General features: G+C 42.1%; 1 protein-coding gene across 3 annotated transcripts in view; it reads right to left on the reverse strand.

The window, feature by feature from the left end:
• RASGRF2 (Ras protein specific guanine nucleotide releasing factor 2) overlaps positions 1-23,283 on the reverse strand; it is a 201,709-nt gene that overhangs the window by 94,713 nt on the left and 83,713 nt on the right. For all 3 annotated transcript variants that reach the window (XM_030567354.1, XM_030567353.1, XM_030567355.1), the window contains exons 11-15: positions 12,409-12,475; positions 11,443-11,579; positions 3,816-3,898; positions 1,976-2,224; positions 1,311-1,702 (exon numbers count right to left, since the gene is read on the reverse strand). In XM_030567354.1, the coding sequence (XP_030423214.1) occupies positions 1,311-1,702; positions 1,976-2,224; positions 3,816-3,898; positions 11,443-11,579; positions 12,409-12,475 (928 nt within the window). The remainder of the gene's footprint in view (positions 1-1,310; positions 1,703-1,975; positions 2,225-3,815; positions 3,899-11,442; positions 11,580-12,408; positions 12,476-23,283) is intronic.

A 23,283-nucleotide genomic window follows, 5' to 3' on the forward strand; every position in this document is an offset into this window, starting at 1 on the left:
TACCTTGAAGTCTTTAAACCACAAGTTGAGGACTTCAATAGCTCAGACATAGGTCAGGGGTTTGTTACAGGAGTGGGTGAGATTCTGTGGCCTGCATTGTGCAGGAGGTCCAACTAGATGATCATAATGGTCCCGTCTGACCTTTAAAGTCTATAAGTCTATGAATCTGTAGGGAGTAACACTGGTTTCATGGCTCATTACAACCATCTGTAACATATACCTGCCTGCTAACCTTTAGTGGCCTATTTCAAACCACTTTTGCATAACAATCTAACTTGTATTGCCCAATCCATCTCAAGTGATCTCCTACAACATGTGTTACCCCTTATCCTTGACTATCAGTCATAACTTGTACTCAGATCAGACTCTCTGATTTCTTTTGCCAGACTTAAAGAACTGTATAGATCGAAAGCTTGTCTCTTCCTCTATCAGAAGTTGGTCCAATAAAGAGTATTACCTTACCTATCTTGTCTCGCTTAAGCTATACTAGAACTAACATTAAAGTGAACTATAACTATGTACAATAAGAGAAACTCTTTCTTAAAGCTGGCTAACAGAAGCTAAAGTCCTATGCAAAGCTTCAACTCCCGCCACAGGCAATAAGAAGAAACTGAGAAGGCGGCAGTGGCTATGCCCCTTTTTATGCCCTTGGCTCTGCATATGAGGCCAACATATGCACTGCCTAGTGGTAATTCTGGCAAAAGTCTTTGACTTGAGTGCACTAGGTGCACATATACCTGCAGTGGAAAATATATGTGCACAAACACTCAAAGCAGAGCTAATCTTATCATGAAGACTTGTCAAAGTAGATGAGTTCTTTACATTGCTCAGAACCCTTCTTTTTTAAGTGAATACTTTACAAGTCGTATCACAAAGTGAGCACATCTTACAACATTTACTTCAAGAAGGTACAAGGGAAGGTTCCATTAACTAATTTCTGTTTCTTTTGGCACACAGGATAGTTGAAGTCTTTCCCCTCAATCTCGTTTACTCTTCTCCCTGTTCTTTGAAGGGTCATTGTCGGTGTGTTCCATTCTGCCACATTGCTATTCCTATGGTGACATCAGATCCAAAAACAGTGGAGCATTGGGAATTTGAACAAAACATCTACTATAACTAAAATAAGGATATGAGCACTTGATTACTGAAAAATGTTTTCAAGGGTCAAAAAGGAATTACTTTACTAAGCAGTAGGAAACATTTACTGTAGCCCAGATACTGGGTTGCAGTCATCTGCTAAGTGTTCAGTTTATATTGGTGACTACTATATTTGCCAATATAATACTCAATATACTGCAGTTATATAATACCTCTTCTAATGCTTCTTCTTAGCTTGTTACACAGATCAATGCGAGGATTCTCTAAATTCTCTTCTATGGATCCAGGACTTTGTTCGGGGGAGGAGGGGCCCTTGCTGAGGTCCAGTGGTACTTTGCTAGCAGTGGGTGGTGGGGATGTGGCTGGGCTGTAAGTTGAGGTAGGAGTGCTGGCAACAGAGGAAGTAGAGAGATCTAAAGCCCCTATTCTTGAGTTCAGTGGTGAATTAGTCAATGAGAGTTTTCTGGTTTTGACAGGTGAGGAAGTTCTAGAGAGTGACAGTGGGGGAGGAGATGAGAATTTGCGACAAAGATGTGGTGACTTCCCATCAGCCAGGTGTTCTCCTCTGTTGTTTTGACTGGTAGCAAAAAACAATTCCAAAGACCTATGAGTAAGACACAAAAGAAGCACAACTAATTTTAGTGAGTACAAACAGATTTAATGAAAAACATTCACAAATGTGCTCTGTGTGAACAACATATTTATATTATTTGCTCCCGAAGGCCAGGGCATAAAACTGAAATATATTTATACACCATGTATTGTTAAAAAAAAAAAAGTTCCATTCCCCCAATCCACTGCTACCTCTTATTATTTACATGGTGGGAAAGGACTATTCTAACAATAATCTCATGACAGAAGAAGAAAGAGAATTTACCTGACTGGAATGGAAGTGAAAGGCCTTTTGTATATATCTGAGAGTTTCTCCAGTACAACAGTTGCAGTAGTAAATATGCGGTAAGTATGCAGGAAAGTATTAAGAAAATCAATACTAAGAAAGCGCAAGTCTGTTAATCTCTCCAAGAGGCGTTCCACACTTGCATAACGAATTTGGGGCACTTTGCAGGAATTTAATGTTTTGCTGAAGCAGATATCAATGTCATCTCTATGAAGACGAGCATCAGATCTACATAATAAATTATAAGAACAAGTTTCAAAAAAGTAGATTCTTTACTGTCCTGTAAATATATAATTTCTAATGTACCCATCACCATAGATTCAATTCAGCAATACTGTATTTTCTGGGTTTCTAACATTACAGGAAAATATGTAAGCTAAAAAATGCTTTCATTACATTTCATTTGCAGGAGAGAGGAGTAGACTAAGCTGAGTGTTCCTTTAAAAACATTGGCTGATCTTTTCTGCAGCACTTTTGGTTCTCTTAGGACCCACAGTCAAGATATTCCACCTAACTTCCTCCCTGCATTAAGTGGAAAACACAATTTTTCTTTGTTAGGCTCTTACTGAAGTGGCAGAGAAATTGTTTAATTCATCAAGTGCAGACATCTGAAACAATAACACACTTTAAAAATCAGTACACTTGCAAAGTCAAATAGAGAGGAGACAAAATCTCTGAAACATGATATTGACCGCAGGTATGTTGGTATTATCCTATCAGGCTTGTTCAGAATGTGAGTTCTTTGGGATGGGGACTATGTCATTTTTTATTTTTCATAAAGTGCTGACCACACTGTCAACACTAAATAGGTAATAGTAATGTTTGTATTGCAGAATCATTAAACAACATCAAAATAAGAAAAAAGTCAATTATTTCTAGACAGTAAAGAAAAAGTGTCAGACCTAATATTGATCCTCCTGATATGTACCAAAGAGAGAGACCCATATGCTCTCCTTTGTATACATTAAGGTGCAGAAAGGGAGAGCAACACTGATATAAGGTGCTACTGAGAGACCTGTTGGTACAATGTAGGCCCAGAAGGAGAAATGACCCAGTGGCAATCAAAGTCACAAAGGACTATTGGTATTCTGTTCTATTTCTTAACATTTATAGTGGATAAAGGTAAATAATGTACATGTGAAAGAGTAAGGGAACTCAGAGGTACTCCTATCTTATGATTTTGAAATCAAGTACTGAAAATTGCTACCTACAAATAAAAGTGACATTTCTAGGAAAAAGAAATGATGAAAAGAGAGTGCTGGGGGAGGGGGACAAGGGAGAAGTGTATTTCTAATTAATAATGTTATTTTGATGCGACCAGTTAAATTTATGGTATCTCAAAGATGGGCACAGCAAGAAAAAGAAAAATTTTAGCTGCTATAAAGAAGTACTTTGACAAACTGTACCTGTTTGTACTTGCCTAAATTTTGCATACATTTTAAAATATAATTAATAAAATCATGAGCAGTATCACAGAGAATAAATATTCCCGGTATGATAATACTTCAAAGCTAACAATTCTACATTTATTCATCTGAAGGAACAAGAATGCACACAACTACAGAAATACTTGAAAGTTAGAGCTTTTCTGAATACTAGTCTGTATTGTCAATACCAAGTCTGAAAAAATCATGAGTCAGGTCCTCCCCAAAATCATAAGCTTTTAAAATGGTATATATTTTGGAATGTAGGATTAATCCTATTCAACAAAACTATACAAAAGGTTACATTTCAAAGTTTCAATCTGTCCATCATGTTAAGCTTTCAATAATAAAAAAAAACCTTACATCATTCCCCTGTAAAAATTTGTTGCACTTACTTGATCATATGTGGCACAGTGACTTTAGAGTTTTCTTCAAACACTATGGTCATTAAACCATTGCATCTTATATTGTCAACACACTATGAAAACGAAAGTCAAGAATCATTAAAATGAAAACAATGTAAAAAGAATATAGTTTCACGTTTTCCTTCATCGCTGTAATCCTAAAACATTGTGCTCAGAGGGTGTGAACAGATAGCTAAAATAGATTTTTAAAAAATAAATAAAGTTAACAACAATGAAGAAGAAACTTCAATGGACAGGATTCTCCAGTCTGCCCTGACAAGTTCACTTTGCACCACTGATGCATTAAAGTCAACGGATCTACTCCAAAGTACACAAACTGATGAACTGGTCTACACAGTTTGATAAGCTAAAACTGTTTTTAAACTTCAGATGAAGTTGCTTTGATTCAACAAGATTAAAACATCTCCAACGTACCCTGTGGTATTTTTAAGATCAATAGGTGTATTACAAGGAAATTAGAAAGATTTATAGACATGCTTGGCAAGATCCTCAGCCCTGCTCTGATCCCTTTATGCTCAGTAAGAGGGCCAGAATGATGTAAACAGGCTCTATAAGCCTTAGATCCAGCCACGGGCAAATTTCCCCAGTGCAGGCACTAAGAAAGACAGCTGTTATGGCTGTCTTCTAAAGACTCCCTTGCAAGTCCTAGCACAAAGGGTGTGCTAGGATTGGGGCTGGGGACAAGAAGGGTATGACTGGGGTGGAGCTGCAGCACATGGCGCTGCAGAAATTCTGGGCACTGCTCAACCCAAAGAGTAGTCCAGAGAAGCTGCTGTAATTTAGACCCTAGAGCTGTCTAAATTATGCAGCCAGGATCAGGAGGACACAAAGGTGGCTTAAAGACAGCATACCCGACTTCCCTCTGGGCTTCCTCTCTAAGAGGTGCAGCTCAGAATCTCACCCACAGAGTATAATTTCTGAGGTGCCCTTAAGCCAAAGATAAATGACAAACTTTGTAGCGATTTCTTAAAGAAACTTTAAGGGCTGCAGCTAGTGCCTGTCCCTTATAACATCTGCAAGTCTATCCATCACCACAGACTTTCAAAGCGGTTTGGGCATAGAAATTACAGGGCTGACGAAATATCCAAGGAAGTCAATGGAGATATTCCCACTGGATTAGGCTTGCAATGACTACTAACTGTAAGCTCCACGTGGACCTCCTGTTTTTAATTTTATTCATCTAGTACCATAAGTATATATATATTACTCCTTCATGGTAATATATATTGAACTGAATGGAAGCACAATGAATATAAGTATTGGCTTAGAAACATCTTATAACAAATGGCCTGTGTTATGCAGGAGGTCAGACTAGATGATAATAATGGTGTTATCTGGACTCAAAATCTATTAATACCAAATCCACATATGTATAAACTGCATTATTTGTATATTAGTTTTTTGTTGTGATTTGAAAAGTTTATCTACAGGGTTTAATCCAGTCAACGTTTTGGTACTGGTTTTATCAAATGGGTTATTCAAAATGCAAAAATACAATATATTTAATGGAAGTAACCATTTTTTTCCTGTCCAGATTAGCATGAGTTGGGAGTGTTGCAGCAGCTGCCTTTTTAGCTCCTGCGGTGAAAGTGCCTCATGCAATTCATCCATGGCCCCTCTAGCCAATTATGGAGTGGTATTGACAGTCTCCACAGGTAGACACGTCCAGTCCTTAGCTAAAAAGATGACAGCTGTGATGTAGGCAGTGCCGGATTTACAGATGGGCAATGTGGGCGACCGCCCAGGGTGCCATGGTCAAGAGGCAAGGAACAGGGCAGGCTTGGGGCACAAAGTCACAGAAGGGAGTTTGAAGCAATGGTTGGGGGAGAGGCAATGGGGGCCAGGGGCAATGGGGGGAAGCCTGGGGAGGTAGCAGGGAGGCAGGGGCAATGGGGGGGTCTGGGGAGGCAGCGGGGGGCCAGGAACAATGGGGGGAGCCCAGGAAGGCAGTAGGCACCAGGGGCACAAAAACACAAATTCTCCCAGGGCACCATTTTTCCTAAGCCTGGTCCTGGATATATGACCATAATGCAAGAGATTCAGTAATTAAAACAAGGAAAAGGGCAGTATTCCTCAGCACTAACAAAGATGCAGGCGGAAATAGCACATTTTAACATGGCATATTTTTCATGAGAAGAATTTGTTTCATAAAATGTTGTGCAAAATTAATTTCTCTGTAATTACTACACTACCTATGATCACTGGGAAGCAGGCAAGGAAAAAACACAAACAGAACTTGAATAACAAACTGAAACAAATAATCTTATGCCACTTGCATGTCAAAAATATACAGTAAATTGATATGCTACTAACTCTAAGGGTAAAATCCTGGCACACTGAAGTCATTGGGAGTCTTTCCATTGACTTTAATGGGATCAAGATTTCATGCTAAGTATTTTATCAAAATTCTGAACAAATCACTAGCCTCCAATTCTGATTTTACATTTACAGATTTCATAATACTAGAATACTGAAGGAGCTAACAGAGGAGGTATCTGATCCTCTAGCTATTGTCTTTGGAAAATCATGGGAGACAGGAGAGAATCCAGAAGACTGGAGAAGGACAAACATAGTGCCCATCTACAAAAAGGGAAATAAAACAACCCAGGAAACTACAGACCAGTTAGTTTAACTTCTGTGCCAGAGAAGATAATGGAGCAAGTAATTAAGGAAATCATCTGCAAAAACTTGGAAGGTGGTAAGGTGATAGGGAATAGCCAGCATGGATTTGTAAAGAATAAATCATGTCAAACCAATCTGATAGCTTTCTTTGATAGGATAAAGAGTCTTATGGATAATGAAGAAGTGGTGGATGTGGTATACCTAGACTTTAGTAAGGCATCTGATATGGTCTCGCATGATATTCTTATCGATAAACTAGGCAAATACAACTTAGATGGGGCTACTATAAGGTGGGTGCATAACTGGCTGGATAACCATACTCAGAGAGTAGTTATTAATGGTTCCCAATCCTGCTGGAAAGGTATAACAAGTGGGATTCCGCAGGGGTCTGTTTTGGGACCGGCTCTTTTCAATATCTTCATCAACGACTTAGATATTGGCATAGAAAGTACGCTTACTAAGTTTGCAGATGATACCAAACTGGGAGGAATTGCAACTGCTTTGGAGGATATGGTCAAAATTCAAAATGATCTGGCCAAATTGGAGAAATGGTCTGAGGTAAACAGGATGAAGTTTAATAAAGACAAATGCAAAGTGCTCCAGTTAGGAAGGAATATTCAGTTTCACACATACAGAATGGGAAGAGACTGTCTAGGAAGGAGTATGGCAGAAAGGAATCTAGTGGTTATAGCGGACCACAAGCCAAATATGAGTTGACAGTGTGATACCGTTGCAAAAAAAGCAAATGTGATTCTGCGATGCATTAACAGGTATGTTGTGAGCAAGACACGAGAAGTCATTCTTGCGCTCTACTCTGCACTGGTCAGGCCTCAGCTGGAGTATTGTGTCCAGTTCTGGATACTGCATTTCAAGAAAGATGTGGAGAAATTGGAGAGGTCCAGAGAAGAGCAACAAGAATGATTAAAGGTCTAGAGAACATGACCTATGAAGGAAGGCTGAAAGAATTGGGTTTTTTTAGTGTGGAAAAGAGAAGACTGAGAGGGGACATGATAGCAGTTTTCAGGTATCTAAAAGGGTGTCATAAGGAGGTGGGAGAAAACTTGTTCATCTTAGCCTCTAAGGATAGAACAAGAAGCAATGGGCTTAAACTGCAGCAAGGGAGGTTTAAGTTGGACATTAGGAAAAAGTTCCTGTCAGGGTGATTAAACATTGGAATAAACTGCCTAGGGAGGCTGTGGAATCTCCATCTCTGGAGATATTTAAGAGTAGGTTAGATAAATGTCTATCCGGGATGGTCTAGACAGTATTTGGTCCTGCCATGATGGCAGGGGACTGGACTCAATGACCTCTTGAGGTCCCTTCCAGTCCTAGAATCTATGAATCTATAATTGTATTCCTGTAATGGCTCTAAAGTCAAAAGTCAATGATGACATTGTCAAACTAAGATGAATATGTACAAATTCTGAAGTGATGTTTTTTTCCCATTACAGTAATAAAACTCAGTACAAACTTGGGACATAATTCTGTTCTAGTTTCACCAGTCAGTGCAGTTAATCCAAATTTATCCTGAGGTAATAGCTGAATTCGTCCCTTTATATCAAATTCTGCTAGCTTTACTCACTTGATTCCCTTCAGTGGGACTCATATAAGCAAGGCAAGCTCAGTATAGTACTAAAGCACACTGTCAATTATAAATAACCATTTCCATATTGTTGCAACAAGTGCTTGGCTTTCTGCAAGTTCTAGTATCAACAACACATTTACATCAAAGCCCAAAGTCCAATCATAACTAGAACTTTCGAAGTTTTTCTACTCCTAGAATCAGGAACCTCCATTTCATTTCACCCTTTATCTGTGCTGGACCACATCCTACTATTAATTTATTATTGTTATTATTATAAATTATTATTTTGGAAGGACATTTGTTATATAAAGCGTGACAGTGATGATTATGTATAGTTACAGTTGTCATAGTCTTTGACTTTGCCCTTCTAGCAAAAATTTGCAAGATGTCTTTGGGCTTTCTCTTGAGATACATAAAAATGTAGGGAAAAATCTCGGAATGTTTACTTCAGCACAAAGGCAAAGTAGGGAAGAATAAGCTATATTTAAACTCTTTCTCTTCCTGAGGATACAGAAGTTGGGAAAGACCCATCAGTTAAATAAGCTCTTTAACTCCACAAAAAGAAGTCTGAAAACAAATTAATGGATCTCTTTATTTCCACATAGGCACAAACTGGGTAGAACAAGATTTTAAATATTACAGTTGTCGCTCTGTCAGAGTCTTGGTAGCCTGGGTTCTCCGCCCAGACTGTCAAAACAGGACAGGAGAGGGCAATGCTATAAATAAAAAAACCATGCCTTAAAATACACCGTTGAGAAAAAACACAAAGACACCAATGCTTCAGATCAGTGCTGGCTGAAGTAAAAGGTGAAAATAGATGGCTAAGAGTTCTCACCACAAGTACTGTATGTGAAAGTTATTTAATGATGCAAAGAATAAGGAACGGTTGTTGATGTGGAAGGAATGAATTTTTCTTCCTGATTCTGTAATTCCTAAGACATATTATTGCTAATTTTTTGCTCAGTAACTTGTCCATGGCAACAGTAGAGTGGATAACTATATAACAATCATAGCAATGGCATTTGCCAGCAACTCATTTCCTCATACTTGCTCTTCATTCTCAATACATTTTGATTTTCTTTATTTGTTGATACTGGAAAGTCATCCAATCACTAAGTGAAAAGTAAAATTCAGGGTCTAAATTTAAAGTTGTGTGTGTGCATTTGCACACCTTATTTGTAAGTGCAATACCCATGATTATGCACACAACTAGACTAATCATGTACACTAAGGGCAACTCAATATAAAATTGCTCATTTGAATACCAAGCTCTGCACATTTTTGCACACCTAATTGCACACATCTGAAATAATAAGATTCTTATTGTTTACCCTTTCGGTTAGTATGGCCCCTATGCCCTCCTTCAGAGTAGTAGAAGTGGGTTAAGAGGAAAAAGCACTTATGGACAGTTTAGTCAATAATTATCTACTACAGGGTTTCTATGCAGCTGGTCCTGAGCCCCCTCATGGACAAGAAACTGGGAAAGAAGCCCTACTAGTCTGATCTCATTTGGCAATTCTTATTTAATTTTCATCCTAAAACCTGTAACTTAGTGGGAGTTCCATCGCACTCTCCCTGGGCTCCTTTATTTATTATCTCTTTCACTACACCAAACCAAAAAAATAAATATGAATGAGACAGGGCCGGCTCCAGGCACCAGCATTTCAAGCTGGTGCTTGGGGCGGCGATCTACAAGGGGCAGCAGTCCCTGTTGTTTTGCCTCCAAGCAGCGCGCCCGACTGCCGGCGGCGGCGGCGGGGGCAGTCCGCGTGTCCTTAGGGCGGCAAGCGCGTTTCCGCTGCGGCGGCAATTCGGCGGCAGCTTCTATGTTTAGCTGTCCAGAGCGGCTTCAGCAAACATAGAAGCTGCTGCCGATTTGCAGCAGCTGCGGAAACGCGCCTGCCGCCCTAAAGGCACACGGACTGCCCCTGCCGTCTGCGGCGGCAATTCGCCGTGCTGCTTGGGGCGGTGAAAACTGTGGAGCCGGCCCTGGAATATGAGGTCCTGAGATTACATTGCTGCTTTAAAGCAATTATACCAATCCCTGCAATGCATGTGATTTTTCGTATGAGGTCTTCTTGCTGCTACACAAAACTGCCATTGAAAGGATCTTTGAATTTATAGTTTTAAACATTTGGCTCTTGAAATTGAAAAAAATAGGTCAATATTATAGCTATATATTTTTACTTTATCGTTATTCATCCAGTGCAAGAACTCTGGATAAAATTTTCAAAAGCATGTAAGTGACTTAGACATTTGGAAGTTTAAATGCCACTTGACTTTCAATGAGACCTAAGCTCCTAAGTCACATAGGTCTTTTCAAAATTGTATTTATCGTCTTATTTATTTTATTCCAAAACTGTTTATCCAGACCAAAACAATTCAGAGGGTTTCTTTTTTTTAAAGCAATTTCAAACATATTAAGCAGATTCACTTACCAGAAATGTTACTATATGAGAACATCAAATTCCAGACTGAAACTTGCCTTTACAGTGATTGCTAATCAGTTATTCCTTGTGATTAACAGAGGGCTGAGAGAGCTCTAAGTCAGGACGATGGCACTAGTTCAAATTGACATCTCAAATCTTTATATGTAATCATCAAAGGTAAATCCTATGGCTACTGTTCAGATATGGTATAAGCAAGTGAAAACTCTTTTGCTGTGTATTCAACCTCTTCCCCTAAAAAGTTTCTAGCAATTCTTTAACTGGTTTCCTAGATGTAGAAATATAATGCTCTTTTTAAACGATGTCCACACCATTAAAATATTTTAATGCTTTTTCATTTTCACTCATTCACAACAAAGTGAATCACCTGCAAGCTATCATATTTCTTACTTGTGTATTATATCTATTAATCTAATTTTCTTATCAATGTGGGGGGAAAACTAAATTAATCTTATTCTCTTACTCTATGGAATATTATACATATACATAGCATGAAATGGAATGGAGACATTTTCCTCCTGATTCAAGAATCACAAATAAATGATTTTTCATTTAGATTGCAGATAGCAGTACCTCAAATTAACAGGTCTGGCCCTTCTTTTTAAATCAAAAGAGAAGTCCACTCAGGTACTTATTAACAGCTGTTAAAAATGAATGCCAGTTATGTTACATGGGTTATTCATCTGCCCACTTCACATTCCTAACCACATCTCTTGCAAAACAGTTTTCTGCTGTACACTAATGAATCCTTACAAAGTAAAGTGTAAAATCTCTGTCAAAATAGGCAAAGACTTGTTTTCTTATGTATTCATCCTAACGAGTAAACCGTGGAAAAAAGCAAAAGCTCCTTGAGATTAGTTTGAAACACACAGCAAATAAGCATTACTGGTAAGAAACAAACCAAACAAACCAAAAAAAAAAAAAAAGGAAAAACAAAAGTTACCTGACTTATATCACTTGTCCACGCAGCTTTTTCCTGTCGCGAAGGAGCTAACAGTACCACAGTATAAGGAGGAGCATCAGTAGGTTCAACCACAATCTTGAAATCAAGGTGACCAAACACTTGCCCAGAACCTTTTGCTTCACAATCCAGGGAAAAAACAAGCAGTTGTGTGTGATTTAAAAGCTATATGTCAAAGAAAGTACTGTTTACATTGACACTAAAAAGTATTTCAAACCTCCCTCTGCCAAACAACAACCACTATCCTCCAAAGCAGTGACCACATTTTCACCTACATCAAGTACAAGCAAAGTTTGGGAAACAATACATGAGTACTAATGAATGGGTGTTGCTGTGAATTACTGCACTTTCCAAATGACTAAATAAGGCTCTAATCCTACAAATATTTCTCCATGCTTTTTATACTTTCAGCACATGAGAAGTATCACTGAACTTAATGGAACTATTCTTATGCTCAAAGTTCACCCTGTTCCTAAATATGTGGGATTGGAACCAAAATGAATAGTCAATTTAAAAAAACAAGGTAATATACTTTGTTACTTAATTTGAACAAGATGGCAGTTACAATTCACAGAGTCCAGAACAAAATTTTCCACAAGCTCAGCCAACTTTTTCACTTCCCCCTGATCTTTGATAAACCTAATTATCCCTGTCTTCTTTCAAGCCAGGATTTTGTTCAGTTAAGATCCTCAAGTGTGAAATTCCACACAAAAATCAGAAAATAATTTGTTACACTGGTTCAGCTATTTACTTGAAATTTTATCATCCCCAAGAACAAAATAAACATTTTTAACAAGAGTTTTTACATGCAGTTTTAACACTACTTCTCAGATTTAACAAAAAAGTAAAATATATTATTTGCTGTGCTGACAAATAAACAAAGGGTAACACTTTTTTTACAAAGCCGCTTTGGAGCGATAATTATATAAACAGTTTAAAGCAACTTACAATCATCATCACTCACATCTGGCTCCTCAATCAGCGTGCACTCTATTAAAGAGAGAACACCCCCTGTCTATAGAAAAAAAGACAAATTTTCAGTAATCTGGGGGAAGAGTTACCCTTTTCATTAAAGTTATTTTTAAGATTCCTTAGAATTTAATTTTAGAAAGACCCTTTAATTTGAGAGTTTAGGATGCACAATTTTTTCAAGAAAAGAGAGCATTATCAGAAACAGGAGGGTAAAAGAAAATATAATGTATAGTGGGATTTCCCACATTAAAATAAATCAATAATATATTCACTTGTACAGAAATTTCTGTTGCCTTTCCCTCTCTCTTATTTATCCCAGCACAGTTAGATCAATTGGGTGATATAATCAGAACACCTTAACCCTCACCCAAAAGTCTGAATCAGGACCTTTTATGAGGTTCCACTAAGGTTAGTTTACATTCTACAGTATTGTACTGTTCGTGTGACTCCTCCCTTAGTGGTTTCTGCTGTGATGGAAAGTGAAAGTACCTACAGAAGAGATGGATTTCATTATTTCTGACCCGTCTGAAACCACAAAATACTAGAAATCCGAGAAATCTTGTTCTTGCAACATTCTAACCAATGTCTTTCTGATTAGTTTGAATAAACATTCAGAGCTAAAGTCTGCTCCTATTTATTCCCCATAGTATCCCCACCAAAAGGATTCCCCACTGTGTGTAAATCAGTGCAAACTGCCCCCTCCATTTTGAACATACTTATTTAAGTATGATGCTTTGCCTCTGACTAAACCCAACCCACTCCATAAAAGCTTGATTGTGTCCCTTGCAATTTAATTATAGATTTCTTAAGAAGTTCAATAAAGTAGAGTATGCTGCTGCAGGAAAGAAGAATTGATTTTTCTTTAAATTAGTTTTAATCCAGTTCTATAAATTACTCCTTGGGAATTCTACTGAAGTGGATTGGTTGACACCTCTACTAAACAAAGGAGAGGAAAGTTCGGCACCAGTTTACGTTAAGTATTTGACACTGTCTCTAACCCCAACAAATTCAAACTAGAGAGTTCCATCCAGGAACTTGTGTTCACTAAGAGTTTTGACTGAAAAAGGATTTCAGAATTCAGCCCTTTGGATTCAAATATGTAAACAGTTTATAAGAATACCAAACGCACACTGAACATTAAACAGACCGTAGCAGTTCTATTATACCTACCAGAAGCAAATGAGAATCCCTGTCTGCAATGATACTCTGCATGCTGTAACTAGGGGAATGATGCCATGAAGTTAGCTGGGGCTTCTTGGTATCTGACATTTCACCCTCCCACATCCCTCCTCTGTTTCCCTGTTAGGAGCTAAGGGGTTTGACATCTTGGCCAATTAGTTGGCTTTCTGGTGACCTCAGTTGGGCGGCAACAAGTCCACAAACATGGATTTAAATAAAAACAGTTACCTACCTTTCATAACTATTGTTCTTTGAGATGTGTTGCTAATGTCCATTCCATTCTAGGTGTGTGCATGCCGATGTGCACAGTTGTCAGAGACTTTTGCCTTAGCAGTATTTGTAGGGCCGGCTGTGGCACTCTCTTGAGTGCCCCGCTTATGCATCGGTATATCAGGCACCGCTGACCCTACTCAGTTCCTTCTTGCCAGCAACTCCAACAGAGGGGTAGGAGGGTGGGTAATAGAATGGGCATGAGCAACACATCTTGAAGAACAACAGTTACAAAAGGTAGATAAATGTTTTTTCTTCTTTGAGTGCTTGCTCTTGTCTATTCCATTCTAGGTGACTCACAAGCAGCATCCCTGGAAGTGGGCTCAGAGTTCACAACGTGCAGCTTGTTACACCACTCTACTGAAGCTGGGTAAGCGCATAATGAGACATGAACATATGTACAGATGAGCAGATGGAGGCCCAGCAAATATCAGAAATTGGCCCATGGGACAGGAAGGCTGCCAACAAGGCTTGTGATCTAGTTGAGTGGACAGTTACAATCATTAGTGGAGGCACCTTTGCCCAATCATAACAGAGCTGGATGCAGACTATGATCCAAGAAGAAATTCTCTAGGTGGACGACCTTTCATCCTATCAAGTCCCAGACTTGAGGGTAGAGCCTCTCCAAACCTTTTAAGAACCAGACCACCATGCTATGAGCAAAGATCAATCTGCCCTGGAACAGAGGGTGAAAGGCTGATATAGCGGCCAAGTGGACCTTAATTGATGAAAAGGACAAATCTTGGAGCTGGAGATCCATCAGAGTCCCCAACCAAGAAAGCAGAAAGGTGTCCAACAGGGAGCCCTATCGACCCCCCAAAATGAGCAGAACCGTTGGCACTTCCTGGTCTGGTGAGTCACGAACAAGTCCACCTAGGAAGACCTCCACTTTCAGAAGATCTGGTTGACCACATTGGGGTGAAGAGACAACTCGTGGCAAGACAAGAAGGTTCTGCTGAGGTGATATGCAAATACATTCATAGTTTGGGGGAGGTGTGCTTCCATGAGATGAATGGCATGCTGCACACAAATGTCTCATAGTCTGAGGGCTTCGTGGAAGAGGGCTGATGACCTGGCTCCGCACTGCTTGTTGATATAAAACCTCATGGTGGTGGTGTCCATCAGGACTTGAACCCTTTGCCTTGTAATTGGGACCAAAAAGCCTGGCAGGCCAGGCTAGATGAACTGTCCTGAGCTCTCTAACATTTATGTGGAGGGAGTAGTCAACCCCCGACCAGCAGCCCTGTGTACTGAGTTCACACAGATGGGCTCCCCAGACAGAGTCCGAAGCATCGGACACCAGAATCAGTGATGGGAACAGGGCCACAAAAGGGACTCCCTGAAACACTGATGCAGGGTCCAGCCACCATTCCAGTGACACCCGGATGCGGTCCAGCACCTTGACTACCTAGTCCAGTGGGGATGTAGACCAACGCCAACCAATAGCCGGAGGTGGAGCCAGGCATGAAGGACCATGTAAGTACAAGCAGCCATCTGGCCTAGCAGCCTTAGCAAGTGCGGGCAGTGATGAGCAGGTGGCCACACATAAGAGATTATGTCCAACATGGCTCAGAAACGGGTCTCCAGAAGGAATGCCCTGGCCCACATGGAATTGTGAACCACCCCAATAAACTCTATCGGTTGCATTGGTACGAGGGTCAATTTCTTTTAGTTCATTAACAGGCCCAGGTCACGGCATGTGGCCGGCACCAGATCGAGGCTGCTCTGTACCTGATCCTGCGATCTGCCCTTCATGAGCTAATCATCGAGATAAGGATTGACATGGATCCCTCAACACCTCAGATAAGCTGCTGCTGGGGCCATGCACTTTGTAAAGACCTGCAGGGCCGAGGAGAGGCCAAAGGGGAGTGCCATGAACTGGAAATGGCACTGGCCCACCATAAAATGGAGGAACTATCTATGTCCTTGGAAGATAGAGATATGGAAATAAGCGTCTTTCAAGTTGAGAACAGCATACAAGTCTCCCAGATCCAGGGAAGGAATGATAGAGGCCAGGGATACCATGTGAAACTTTTTGAGTCATTGCAGGTCCAGAATGGGATGTAGGTCCCCTTTTACCTTCAGGATCAGGAAATAGCAGGAATAGAAACCTTTTCCCCTCATTTCCTGAGGGACCTCCTCCACCGCCCCCAGTTGTAGGAGGTTGTTTACCTCCTGAATTAGGAGTTGCTCATGAGAAGGGTCCCCGAAGAGGGACGGGGTAGAGAGGGAGTAGGACAGGGCTTGGTGAAAACTGAAGGGTGTAGCCCAGCAACACAATTTCTAGCACACAAAGGTCCGAGGTGACTCTTGACCAGGCTGAACAGTAGGGATGGAGACGGTTGAGGGAATGATGGGACAGATCCAGGGAGGTGATTGGGGCATTGCTCTCCAGCACACTGCAAAATACCCACTCTGGCCCCTATGGTATTTTGCCGAACCAGGTTGCACAGGTGAGCAGGAGGAGGAAGGGAGGTGGCAATTGAACACAGTGGCCTTTCTCCTCATAGATCCCTGCTGAGGCTGCCCAGGCCTTGGCGAGGGTGCGACCTGAATGGCTTCCTCGCAGACGGAAGCGTATGCATTCCCAGGGATCAGAGGGTGGCCCAAATGTCCTTCAGACCATGCAGCCTCGTGTCGATCTGATCAGAGAAGAGCTCGATCATCATCCCCTGCAGGGTGGGCATTTTTCACCACCACAGCGCCCACCTGCACTTCCTGCACTGAGCCCAATGCCGCCGGTGTTGATTGGGGTTTGTCAGACGTGGAAACCAAGGACGGGTGAGACAGGGGCATCAGCATTACCAGAATGCCCCAGGCATTCCAGTACAGCCATTGTGTTGGCCACTGGCCCTGCTGCCAGGTTAGCATCGCTACGGCAGATGCACCCTCCAGAGCCCAGTTGTGACGGTGCTGTCTCGGCAAGGGGCAGAACTCCCTCTCCATGTCAGAGAAATTCTCCTCCGGTGACCAGGGCAGGGCCATAAACACCTGGGTCTGGCAGCTAACCATGGCTGTGGTTGACCGGTGCCGCGAATGGTCAGACTGGTGCCAGGAGTAGGGGGAGTGGTGCTGGGTTAGGGAGTGTCCCTGCGGTGTTGGGGATGGTGGCTGTCAGCGCAAACACAACCGGTGCCAACCAGCACCTCCCCCTGGGTGAGACCAGGCATGAACGGTGAGGCCTGGCACAAAGGCGGAGACCAGGAGTGCAGTGCCGGCAACCTGTAGCAGTGAACTAGTGACCTGAGGTGATGCAGAGACCAAGGACATGGCAACAAAAGGTTCTGCCTTGACTGCGGAGACCGGTGACACTCACTCACCTTCTGGGAAGCCTTCACGGCTGGTCTTCCCTTGTAGGGACACTTCGCCAGGTCCATCGCTGCACGCAATACCGGCTGCGGCAGGGCACTGGGAGCTGAGACGGCATTGACTGCACCATCAGCCTTGGTCCCCTAGAGTCAGTGGCAGACCTCTTGAGGGATAGGAGGTCCCCTCGGGGGTGTGTCCCCTTGTGGCTCTGGCATGGGCAGGAGGCCAAGCATGGTCCTTTGCCCAATGCCATTGATCTGACTTGCTTGGTGCTGGGTCCCTCTTCTTAGTCTTCATCTTCGGCACTGGCAAAGGGGATTGGTGCCAGGAAGAGCCAGAAGCCGGGGGTGTGCTAGGCACCAAGGCCAAAGTGCTGGGTGAAGCATCCAGCCAGGCCAGCTCCCAGGCTGGGTGAAGAGTGGCCTCCATAAGGAGGGCCCTGTCATAACTCTAGTCCCAGATTTGGACCTTAGCGTCCAAAATATGGGGGTTAGCATGAAAACCTCCAAGCTTAGTTACCAGCTTGGACCTGGTACTTGCTGCCACCACCCAAAAAATTAGAGTGTTTTGGGGCACTCTGGTCCCCCTGAAAAACCTTCCCTGGGGACCCCAAGACCCAAATCCCTTGAGTCTCACAACAAAGGGAAATAATCCTTTTTCCCTTCCCCCCTCCAGGTGCTCCTGGAGAGATACACAGACACAAGCTCTGTGAATCCAAACAGAGTGACTCCCCCTCTCCGTTCCCAGTCCTGGAAACAAAAGCACTTTCCTCTTCACCCAGAGGGAATGCAAAATCAGGCTAGCAAATCCAACACACACAGATCTCCCTCTGACTCCTTCCTCCCACCAATTCCCTGGTGAGTACAGACTCAACTTCCCTGAAGTTTCCCAGTAAAGAAAACTCCAACAGGTCTTAAAAGAAAGCTTTATATAAAAAAGAAAGAAAATACATAAAAATGTCTCTCTGTATTAAGGTAACAAATACAGGGTCAATTTCTTAAAAGAATATTGAATAAACAGCCTTATTCAAAAAGAATACAAATCAAAGCACTCCAGCACTTATATTCATGCAAATACCAAAGAAAAGAAACCATATAACTTACTATCTGATCTCTTTGTCCTTACACTTAGAAACAGAGATTAGAAAGCAGAAACTACTTCTCCAAAGCTCAGAGAAAGCAGGCAGACAGACAAAAGACCTCAGACACAAAATTCCCTCCACCTAAAGTTGAAAAAATCCGGTTTCCTGATTGGTCCTCTGGTCAGGTGCTTCAGGTGAAAGAGACATTAACCCTTAGCTATCTGTTTATGGGCCCTTAAGCGAATATCACATTCTTTCTGTGTCCTGGGATGAAAGTTCTTAGAGATGTGACACTTCTCTTTAATATGAGTTTCCCCCAAGCACTTCGGACAGCAACCATGTGGGTTGTTAACTGGCATAGGCCTGTTGCAGTCAAAGAAGGGCTGAAAACCCAGAGACTGGGGCATGCCTGGGGCAAAGCCCCTGCCAGGACTCTAACTGACTAACTACAGTACTTAACAGCTACTTACTAGCTTATCTACTATAAACAAACTATTTACAGCTGGAACACAAGGTTCAGGGGGCGGGGCGGGGAAGAAACACCAACCACATACAAAGCAAGGGAAAGAGGTGCTGCAATCTACCATCACAGGCAGTAAGGCCTTGGCTACACTGGCACTTTACAGCGCTGCAACTTTCACGCTCAGGGGTGTGAAAAAACACCCCCGAGTGCTGCAAGATACAGTGTTGTAAAGGCTCAGTGTAATCAGTGCCACAGCGCTGGGAGCATGGCTCCCAGCGCTACAAGCTACGCCCGTAAGGGATGTGGTTTACGTGCAGCGCTGGGAGAGCTCTCTCCCAGTGCTGGCGCTCTGATCACACTCACACTTCAAAGCGCTGCCGCAGCAGCGCTCCTGCAGCGCTGCCGGGGCAGTGCTTTGAAATTTCAAGTGTAGCCATATCCTAAGAAAGAACTGAGAAGGCATAGGGCAAGCGGCCCCTGATATACTGATGCATGAACGTGGCACTCAAGGGGGCGCCACAGCTGGCCCTATGGATTCTGCTAAGGCAAAAGTCTCCGACAACTGTGCACGTGAGCATGCACACACCTAGAATGGAATTGAGCAAGCACCCGATGAAGAAATTCCTCTTATTTTGCCAGTAAAGGTTTAAGAGTCTGCTAGAATAAGCAGAGCCCATTCTTGCTCCCTCTCTAGGGACAGGATGAAGAATGATCTTTCCACCCTGTTTAAAAGAGACATTGTTGATATGGAAAATCATATTTCAATCTGAAATTTTTGTACCTGCTGCTGCTGTTGCAGGTAGCTCTAAATTGACAGTAACTGAAAAAGATTAGAGGAAAATTTTTTATCTGTTTTCCATTTGCTTATACTCTGCATCAGACCAAGATTTGTTCCAGTGTTGTTTTTTTTGATGGTCCCTTTCACGCACTGATCTGGGGTGGGGGGAAACCACACACACACTCTTCCCCAGGCTCTATCACTGTTCATCAGAAACAGACACAGTAAAGCTGAAGCATATAGAATCAAGAGGAATGTATATACCACAGTGAGAAAGGAGGGGGCAGATCCAGTAAGTTTGGTGTTACTGCTCTTCGACCTACATAAAAGGCCCTTATTGAAACATAGCAGGGGACCAGGAAAACAACTACACTTTTTTTGAAGGCCAGAAAATGGATTTTTTAAAATCAAGTTAAAAAAAATCAAATTCACAGTGACCCTTTAAAAAAGGGACAGGTGCTATTTATTTACAGGCTCTTGAGACTAGAGTGGCCTAACTGGAGGAGCTAAGGAAGACAAAGAAGAACATAGGTGGGATTTCCAGACACAGTAGAGTAGTCTGGCAGCCTCTGTGGTGTTAAAGAGGATGAAAGTCTTGGGGAAGGAGAACATCAGACTGGACCGGTGGGAAACAATCCCATAGTTGGGACTTTCCTTCCAGATGATGTCATGGTATCCTTTCACTCTGAGTATACCTCTCCAGGGGAGGGAAGCTTAGTTACTAGAAAGAGATAGGTAATAGTAATGGGGATTCAGTCATTAGAAATAATGATAGCTGGGTTTGTGATGACTGGGAAAACCACATGGTAAATTGTTTGCCAGGTGCAAAGGTTGCGGATCTCTTAAGACATTTAGACAGACTTATGTGCAGTGCTGGGGAGGAGCCAATGGTTGCGGTATATGTAGGTACAATTGACATAGGTAAAGGTAAGAGAGGGAGGGGTCCAGGAGCCAAAATTTAGGCTGCTAGGTAACAGACTGAAGTCCAGGACCACCATGTTAGCATTCTCTGAAATGCTTCCAGTTCCATGTGCAGGGCCAATTAGACAGGCAGAACTGCAGGATCTCCATGAATGGCTGCACAGGCGCCAACTTTCCTTGGCGCTGGTGGGTGCCCGGCCCTGCTTCAAACCCCGTCTTGACTCCGCCCCCTCCCTGCCCCTATTGGACTCCTCCTCAAATCCCCACCCCAGGCCCCGCCTCTTCCCCAAGCGCACCAAGTCCCTGTTCCTCCTCCTGCTCCCCCTCCCTCACAGCCCTTGCCGCACGAAACAGCTGTTCCACAGTGCAAGTGCTGGGAGGGAAGGGGGAGAAGCAGGATGCAGTGGCACGCTCAGGGGAGGAGGTGGAGCAGAGGAGGAGGTGAGCTGGGGTGGGGAGCTGCTGGTGGATGCAGAGCACCCACCAATTTTTCCCCATGGGTGCTCCAGCCCCGGAGCACCAACAGAGTCGGCGCCTATGCATGGCTGAGATGGTGGTGTTCAGAGAAGGGATTATTAGGAAGTGGAGAATGTTTTGGAAAAGGAAGAGCCTATGCAGGAAGAATAGGCTCCAGCTAAACCAAGTTGGAACCAAGTTGCTGGCATGTAAACTAGGTCATATAGGCGTTTTTAAACTAAGGGCTGGGGGAAACAGACAGGTGCAGAGGAGCACATGGTTTGGACAGAGACAACACCAGGAGAGGATTTATTAAAGGGTATATTCTAGAGCCTAGTAAAGAGGACAGGATAGAAGTTGATAAAGTACAGGTAGGAACTGAAGAGAAACAGTCAACAAAAAAGAGTCTCATTCTATTACATCAAATGAAGGCAGACAACTAAATATTGACAAATTTTATAAGTGTGTGCATACAAATGCTAGAAGTCTAATTGCTAAGATGGGTGCACTTGAGTGTCTGGTATTAAATGAGGATGTTGATATAATAGGCATCCTAGAAACTTGGTGGAATTATGATAAAGAAACACAGTAATATCAGAGTGCAACATATATAGGATTGACAGAGTAGGTCATGCCCATGGGGGAATGGCATATGTGTGACAGAAGGCATAGAGTCAAATATGGTAAAAATCTTAAATGAATCGAACTGTACCTTAGAATCTCTGGATAGAAATTCCATGCTTGAAAAATCAGAGTTCAGCAATAAGATACTACCAACCATCTAACCAGGATGATAATGGTGATTGTGGGATGCTCAGAGAGATTAGAGAGGCTACAAAAACAGAAAACCCAGTAATAATGGGGGATTTCAGCTATCCTCATACTGACTGGGTATATGTCACCTCAGGACAGGATGCAGCGATAAAATTTTAGACAGCATTAATGACTGCTTCTTGGAGCAGTTTGTTCTGAAACCCACAAGGAGAGAGGCAATTCTTGATTTAGTCCTAAGTGGTGCAGAGGATGTGGTCCAAGAGGTGAATATAACTGAACCACTCAGTAATAGTGACCATAATACAATTAAATTTACATTCTTGTAGGGGAGAATACCAAAGAAACCCACCACAGCAGCATTTAATTTCCAAAAGGGGAACTACTCAAAAATGAGGAAGCTAGTTAAATATAAATTAAAAGGATCAGTCACAAAAGTAAAATGGCTGCAAGTAGCATGGAAACTTTTTTCAAACACCATAATAGAGGCTCAAAATAAATGTGTGCCTCATATTAAAAAAAAAAAAAAAGTAAGAGTACCAAAAAACATTGCCACCATGACTAAACAACTGAATGAAAGAGGCTGTTAGAGACAAAAAGACATCCATTAAAAATTGGAAGTCAAATCCTAGTGAGGAAAATAAAAAAGAGCATAACCTCTGGCAAGTCAAGTGTAGAATTATAATTAGGCAGGCCAAAAAAGAATTTGAAGAGAAATCTAGCAAAAGACACAAAAAGTAACTGCACATTTTTTTTGCATACATCAAAAACAGGGAAACTGCCAAACAATCAGTGGGGCCACCGGATGATCAGGGTGCTAAAGGAGCACTCAAGAAAGACAAGGCTGTTGCAAAGAAACGAAATGAATTCTTTGCACCAGTCTTCATTGCAGAGGAGGAGAGGGAGATTTCTACACCTGAGCCATTCTTTTAGGTTACAAATCTGAGGAACTGTCCCAAACTAAGGTATCAGTAGGGGAGGTTTTGGAACAAACTGATAAATTAAACAGTAATAGGTCACCAGTATGGATGGTATTCACCAAGGGGTTTGAAGGAACTCAGATATAAAATTGCAGAACCACTAACTGTGGTATGTAACCCTATCACTTAAATCAGCTTCTGTACCAGATGACTGGCAGATAGCTAATGTAATGCCAATTTTTTTTACAAAGATTCCAGAGGTAATCCTGACAATTACAGGCCAGTAAGCTTAAGTACAGCACCAGGCAGACTGGTTGAAATTATGGTAAATAAGAGATAAGTTGAGGATGGGTCAACATGGCTTTCTTAAAGGAAATCATGCCTCACCAATCTATTAGAATTCTTTGAGGGGTCAACAAACATGTGGACAAGGGAGATCCAGTGGATACAGTGTACTTTTGGAAAATCTTTAACAAGGTCCCACACCAAAGGCTCCTAAACAAACTAATAGTCATGTGACAAGACGGTAGGTCCTGTCATGGATCAGTAACTGGTTAAAAGATAGGAAACAAAGGGAAAGAATAAATGATCAGTTTTCACAATGGAGAGAAGTAAATAGCAGTGTTCCCCAGGGATCTGTACTGGGACCAGTACTGTTCAACATATTCATAAATGATCTGGAAAAAGGGGTGTACAGTGAAGT

Source organism: Gopherus evgoodei, chromosome 6, assembly GCF_007399415.2.
Source record: "Gopherus evgoodei ecotype Sinaloan lineage chromosome 6, rGopEvg1_v1.p, whole genome shotgun sequence".
NCBI lineage: Eukaryota > Metazoa > Chordata > Testudines > Testudinidae > Gopherus > Gopherus evgoodei.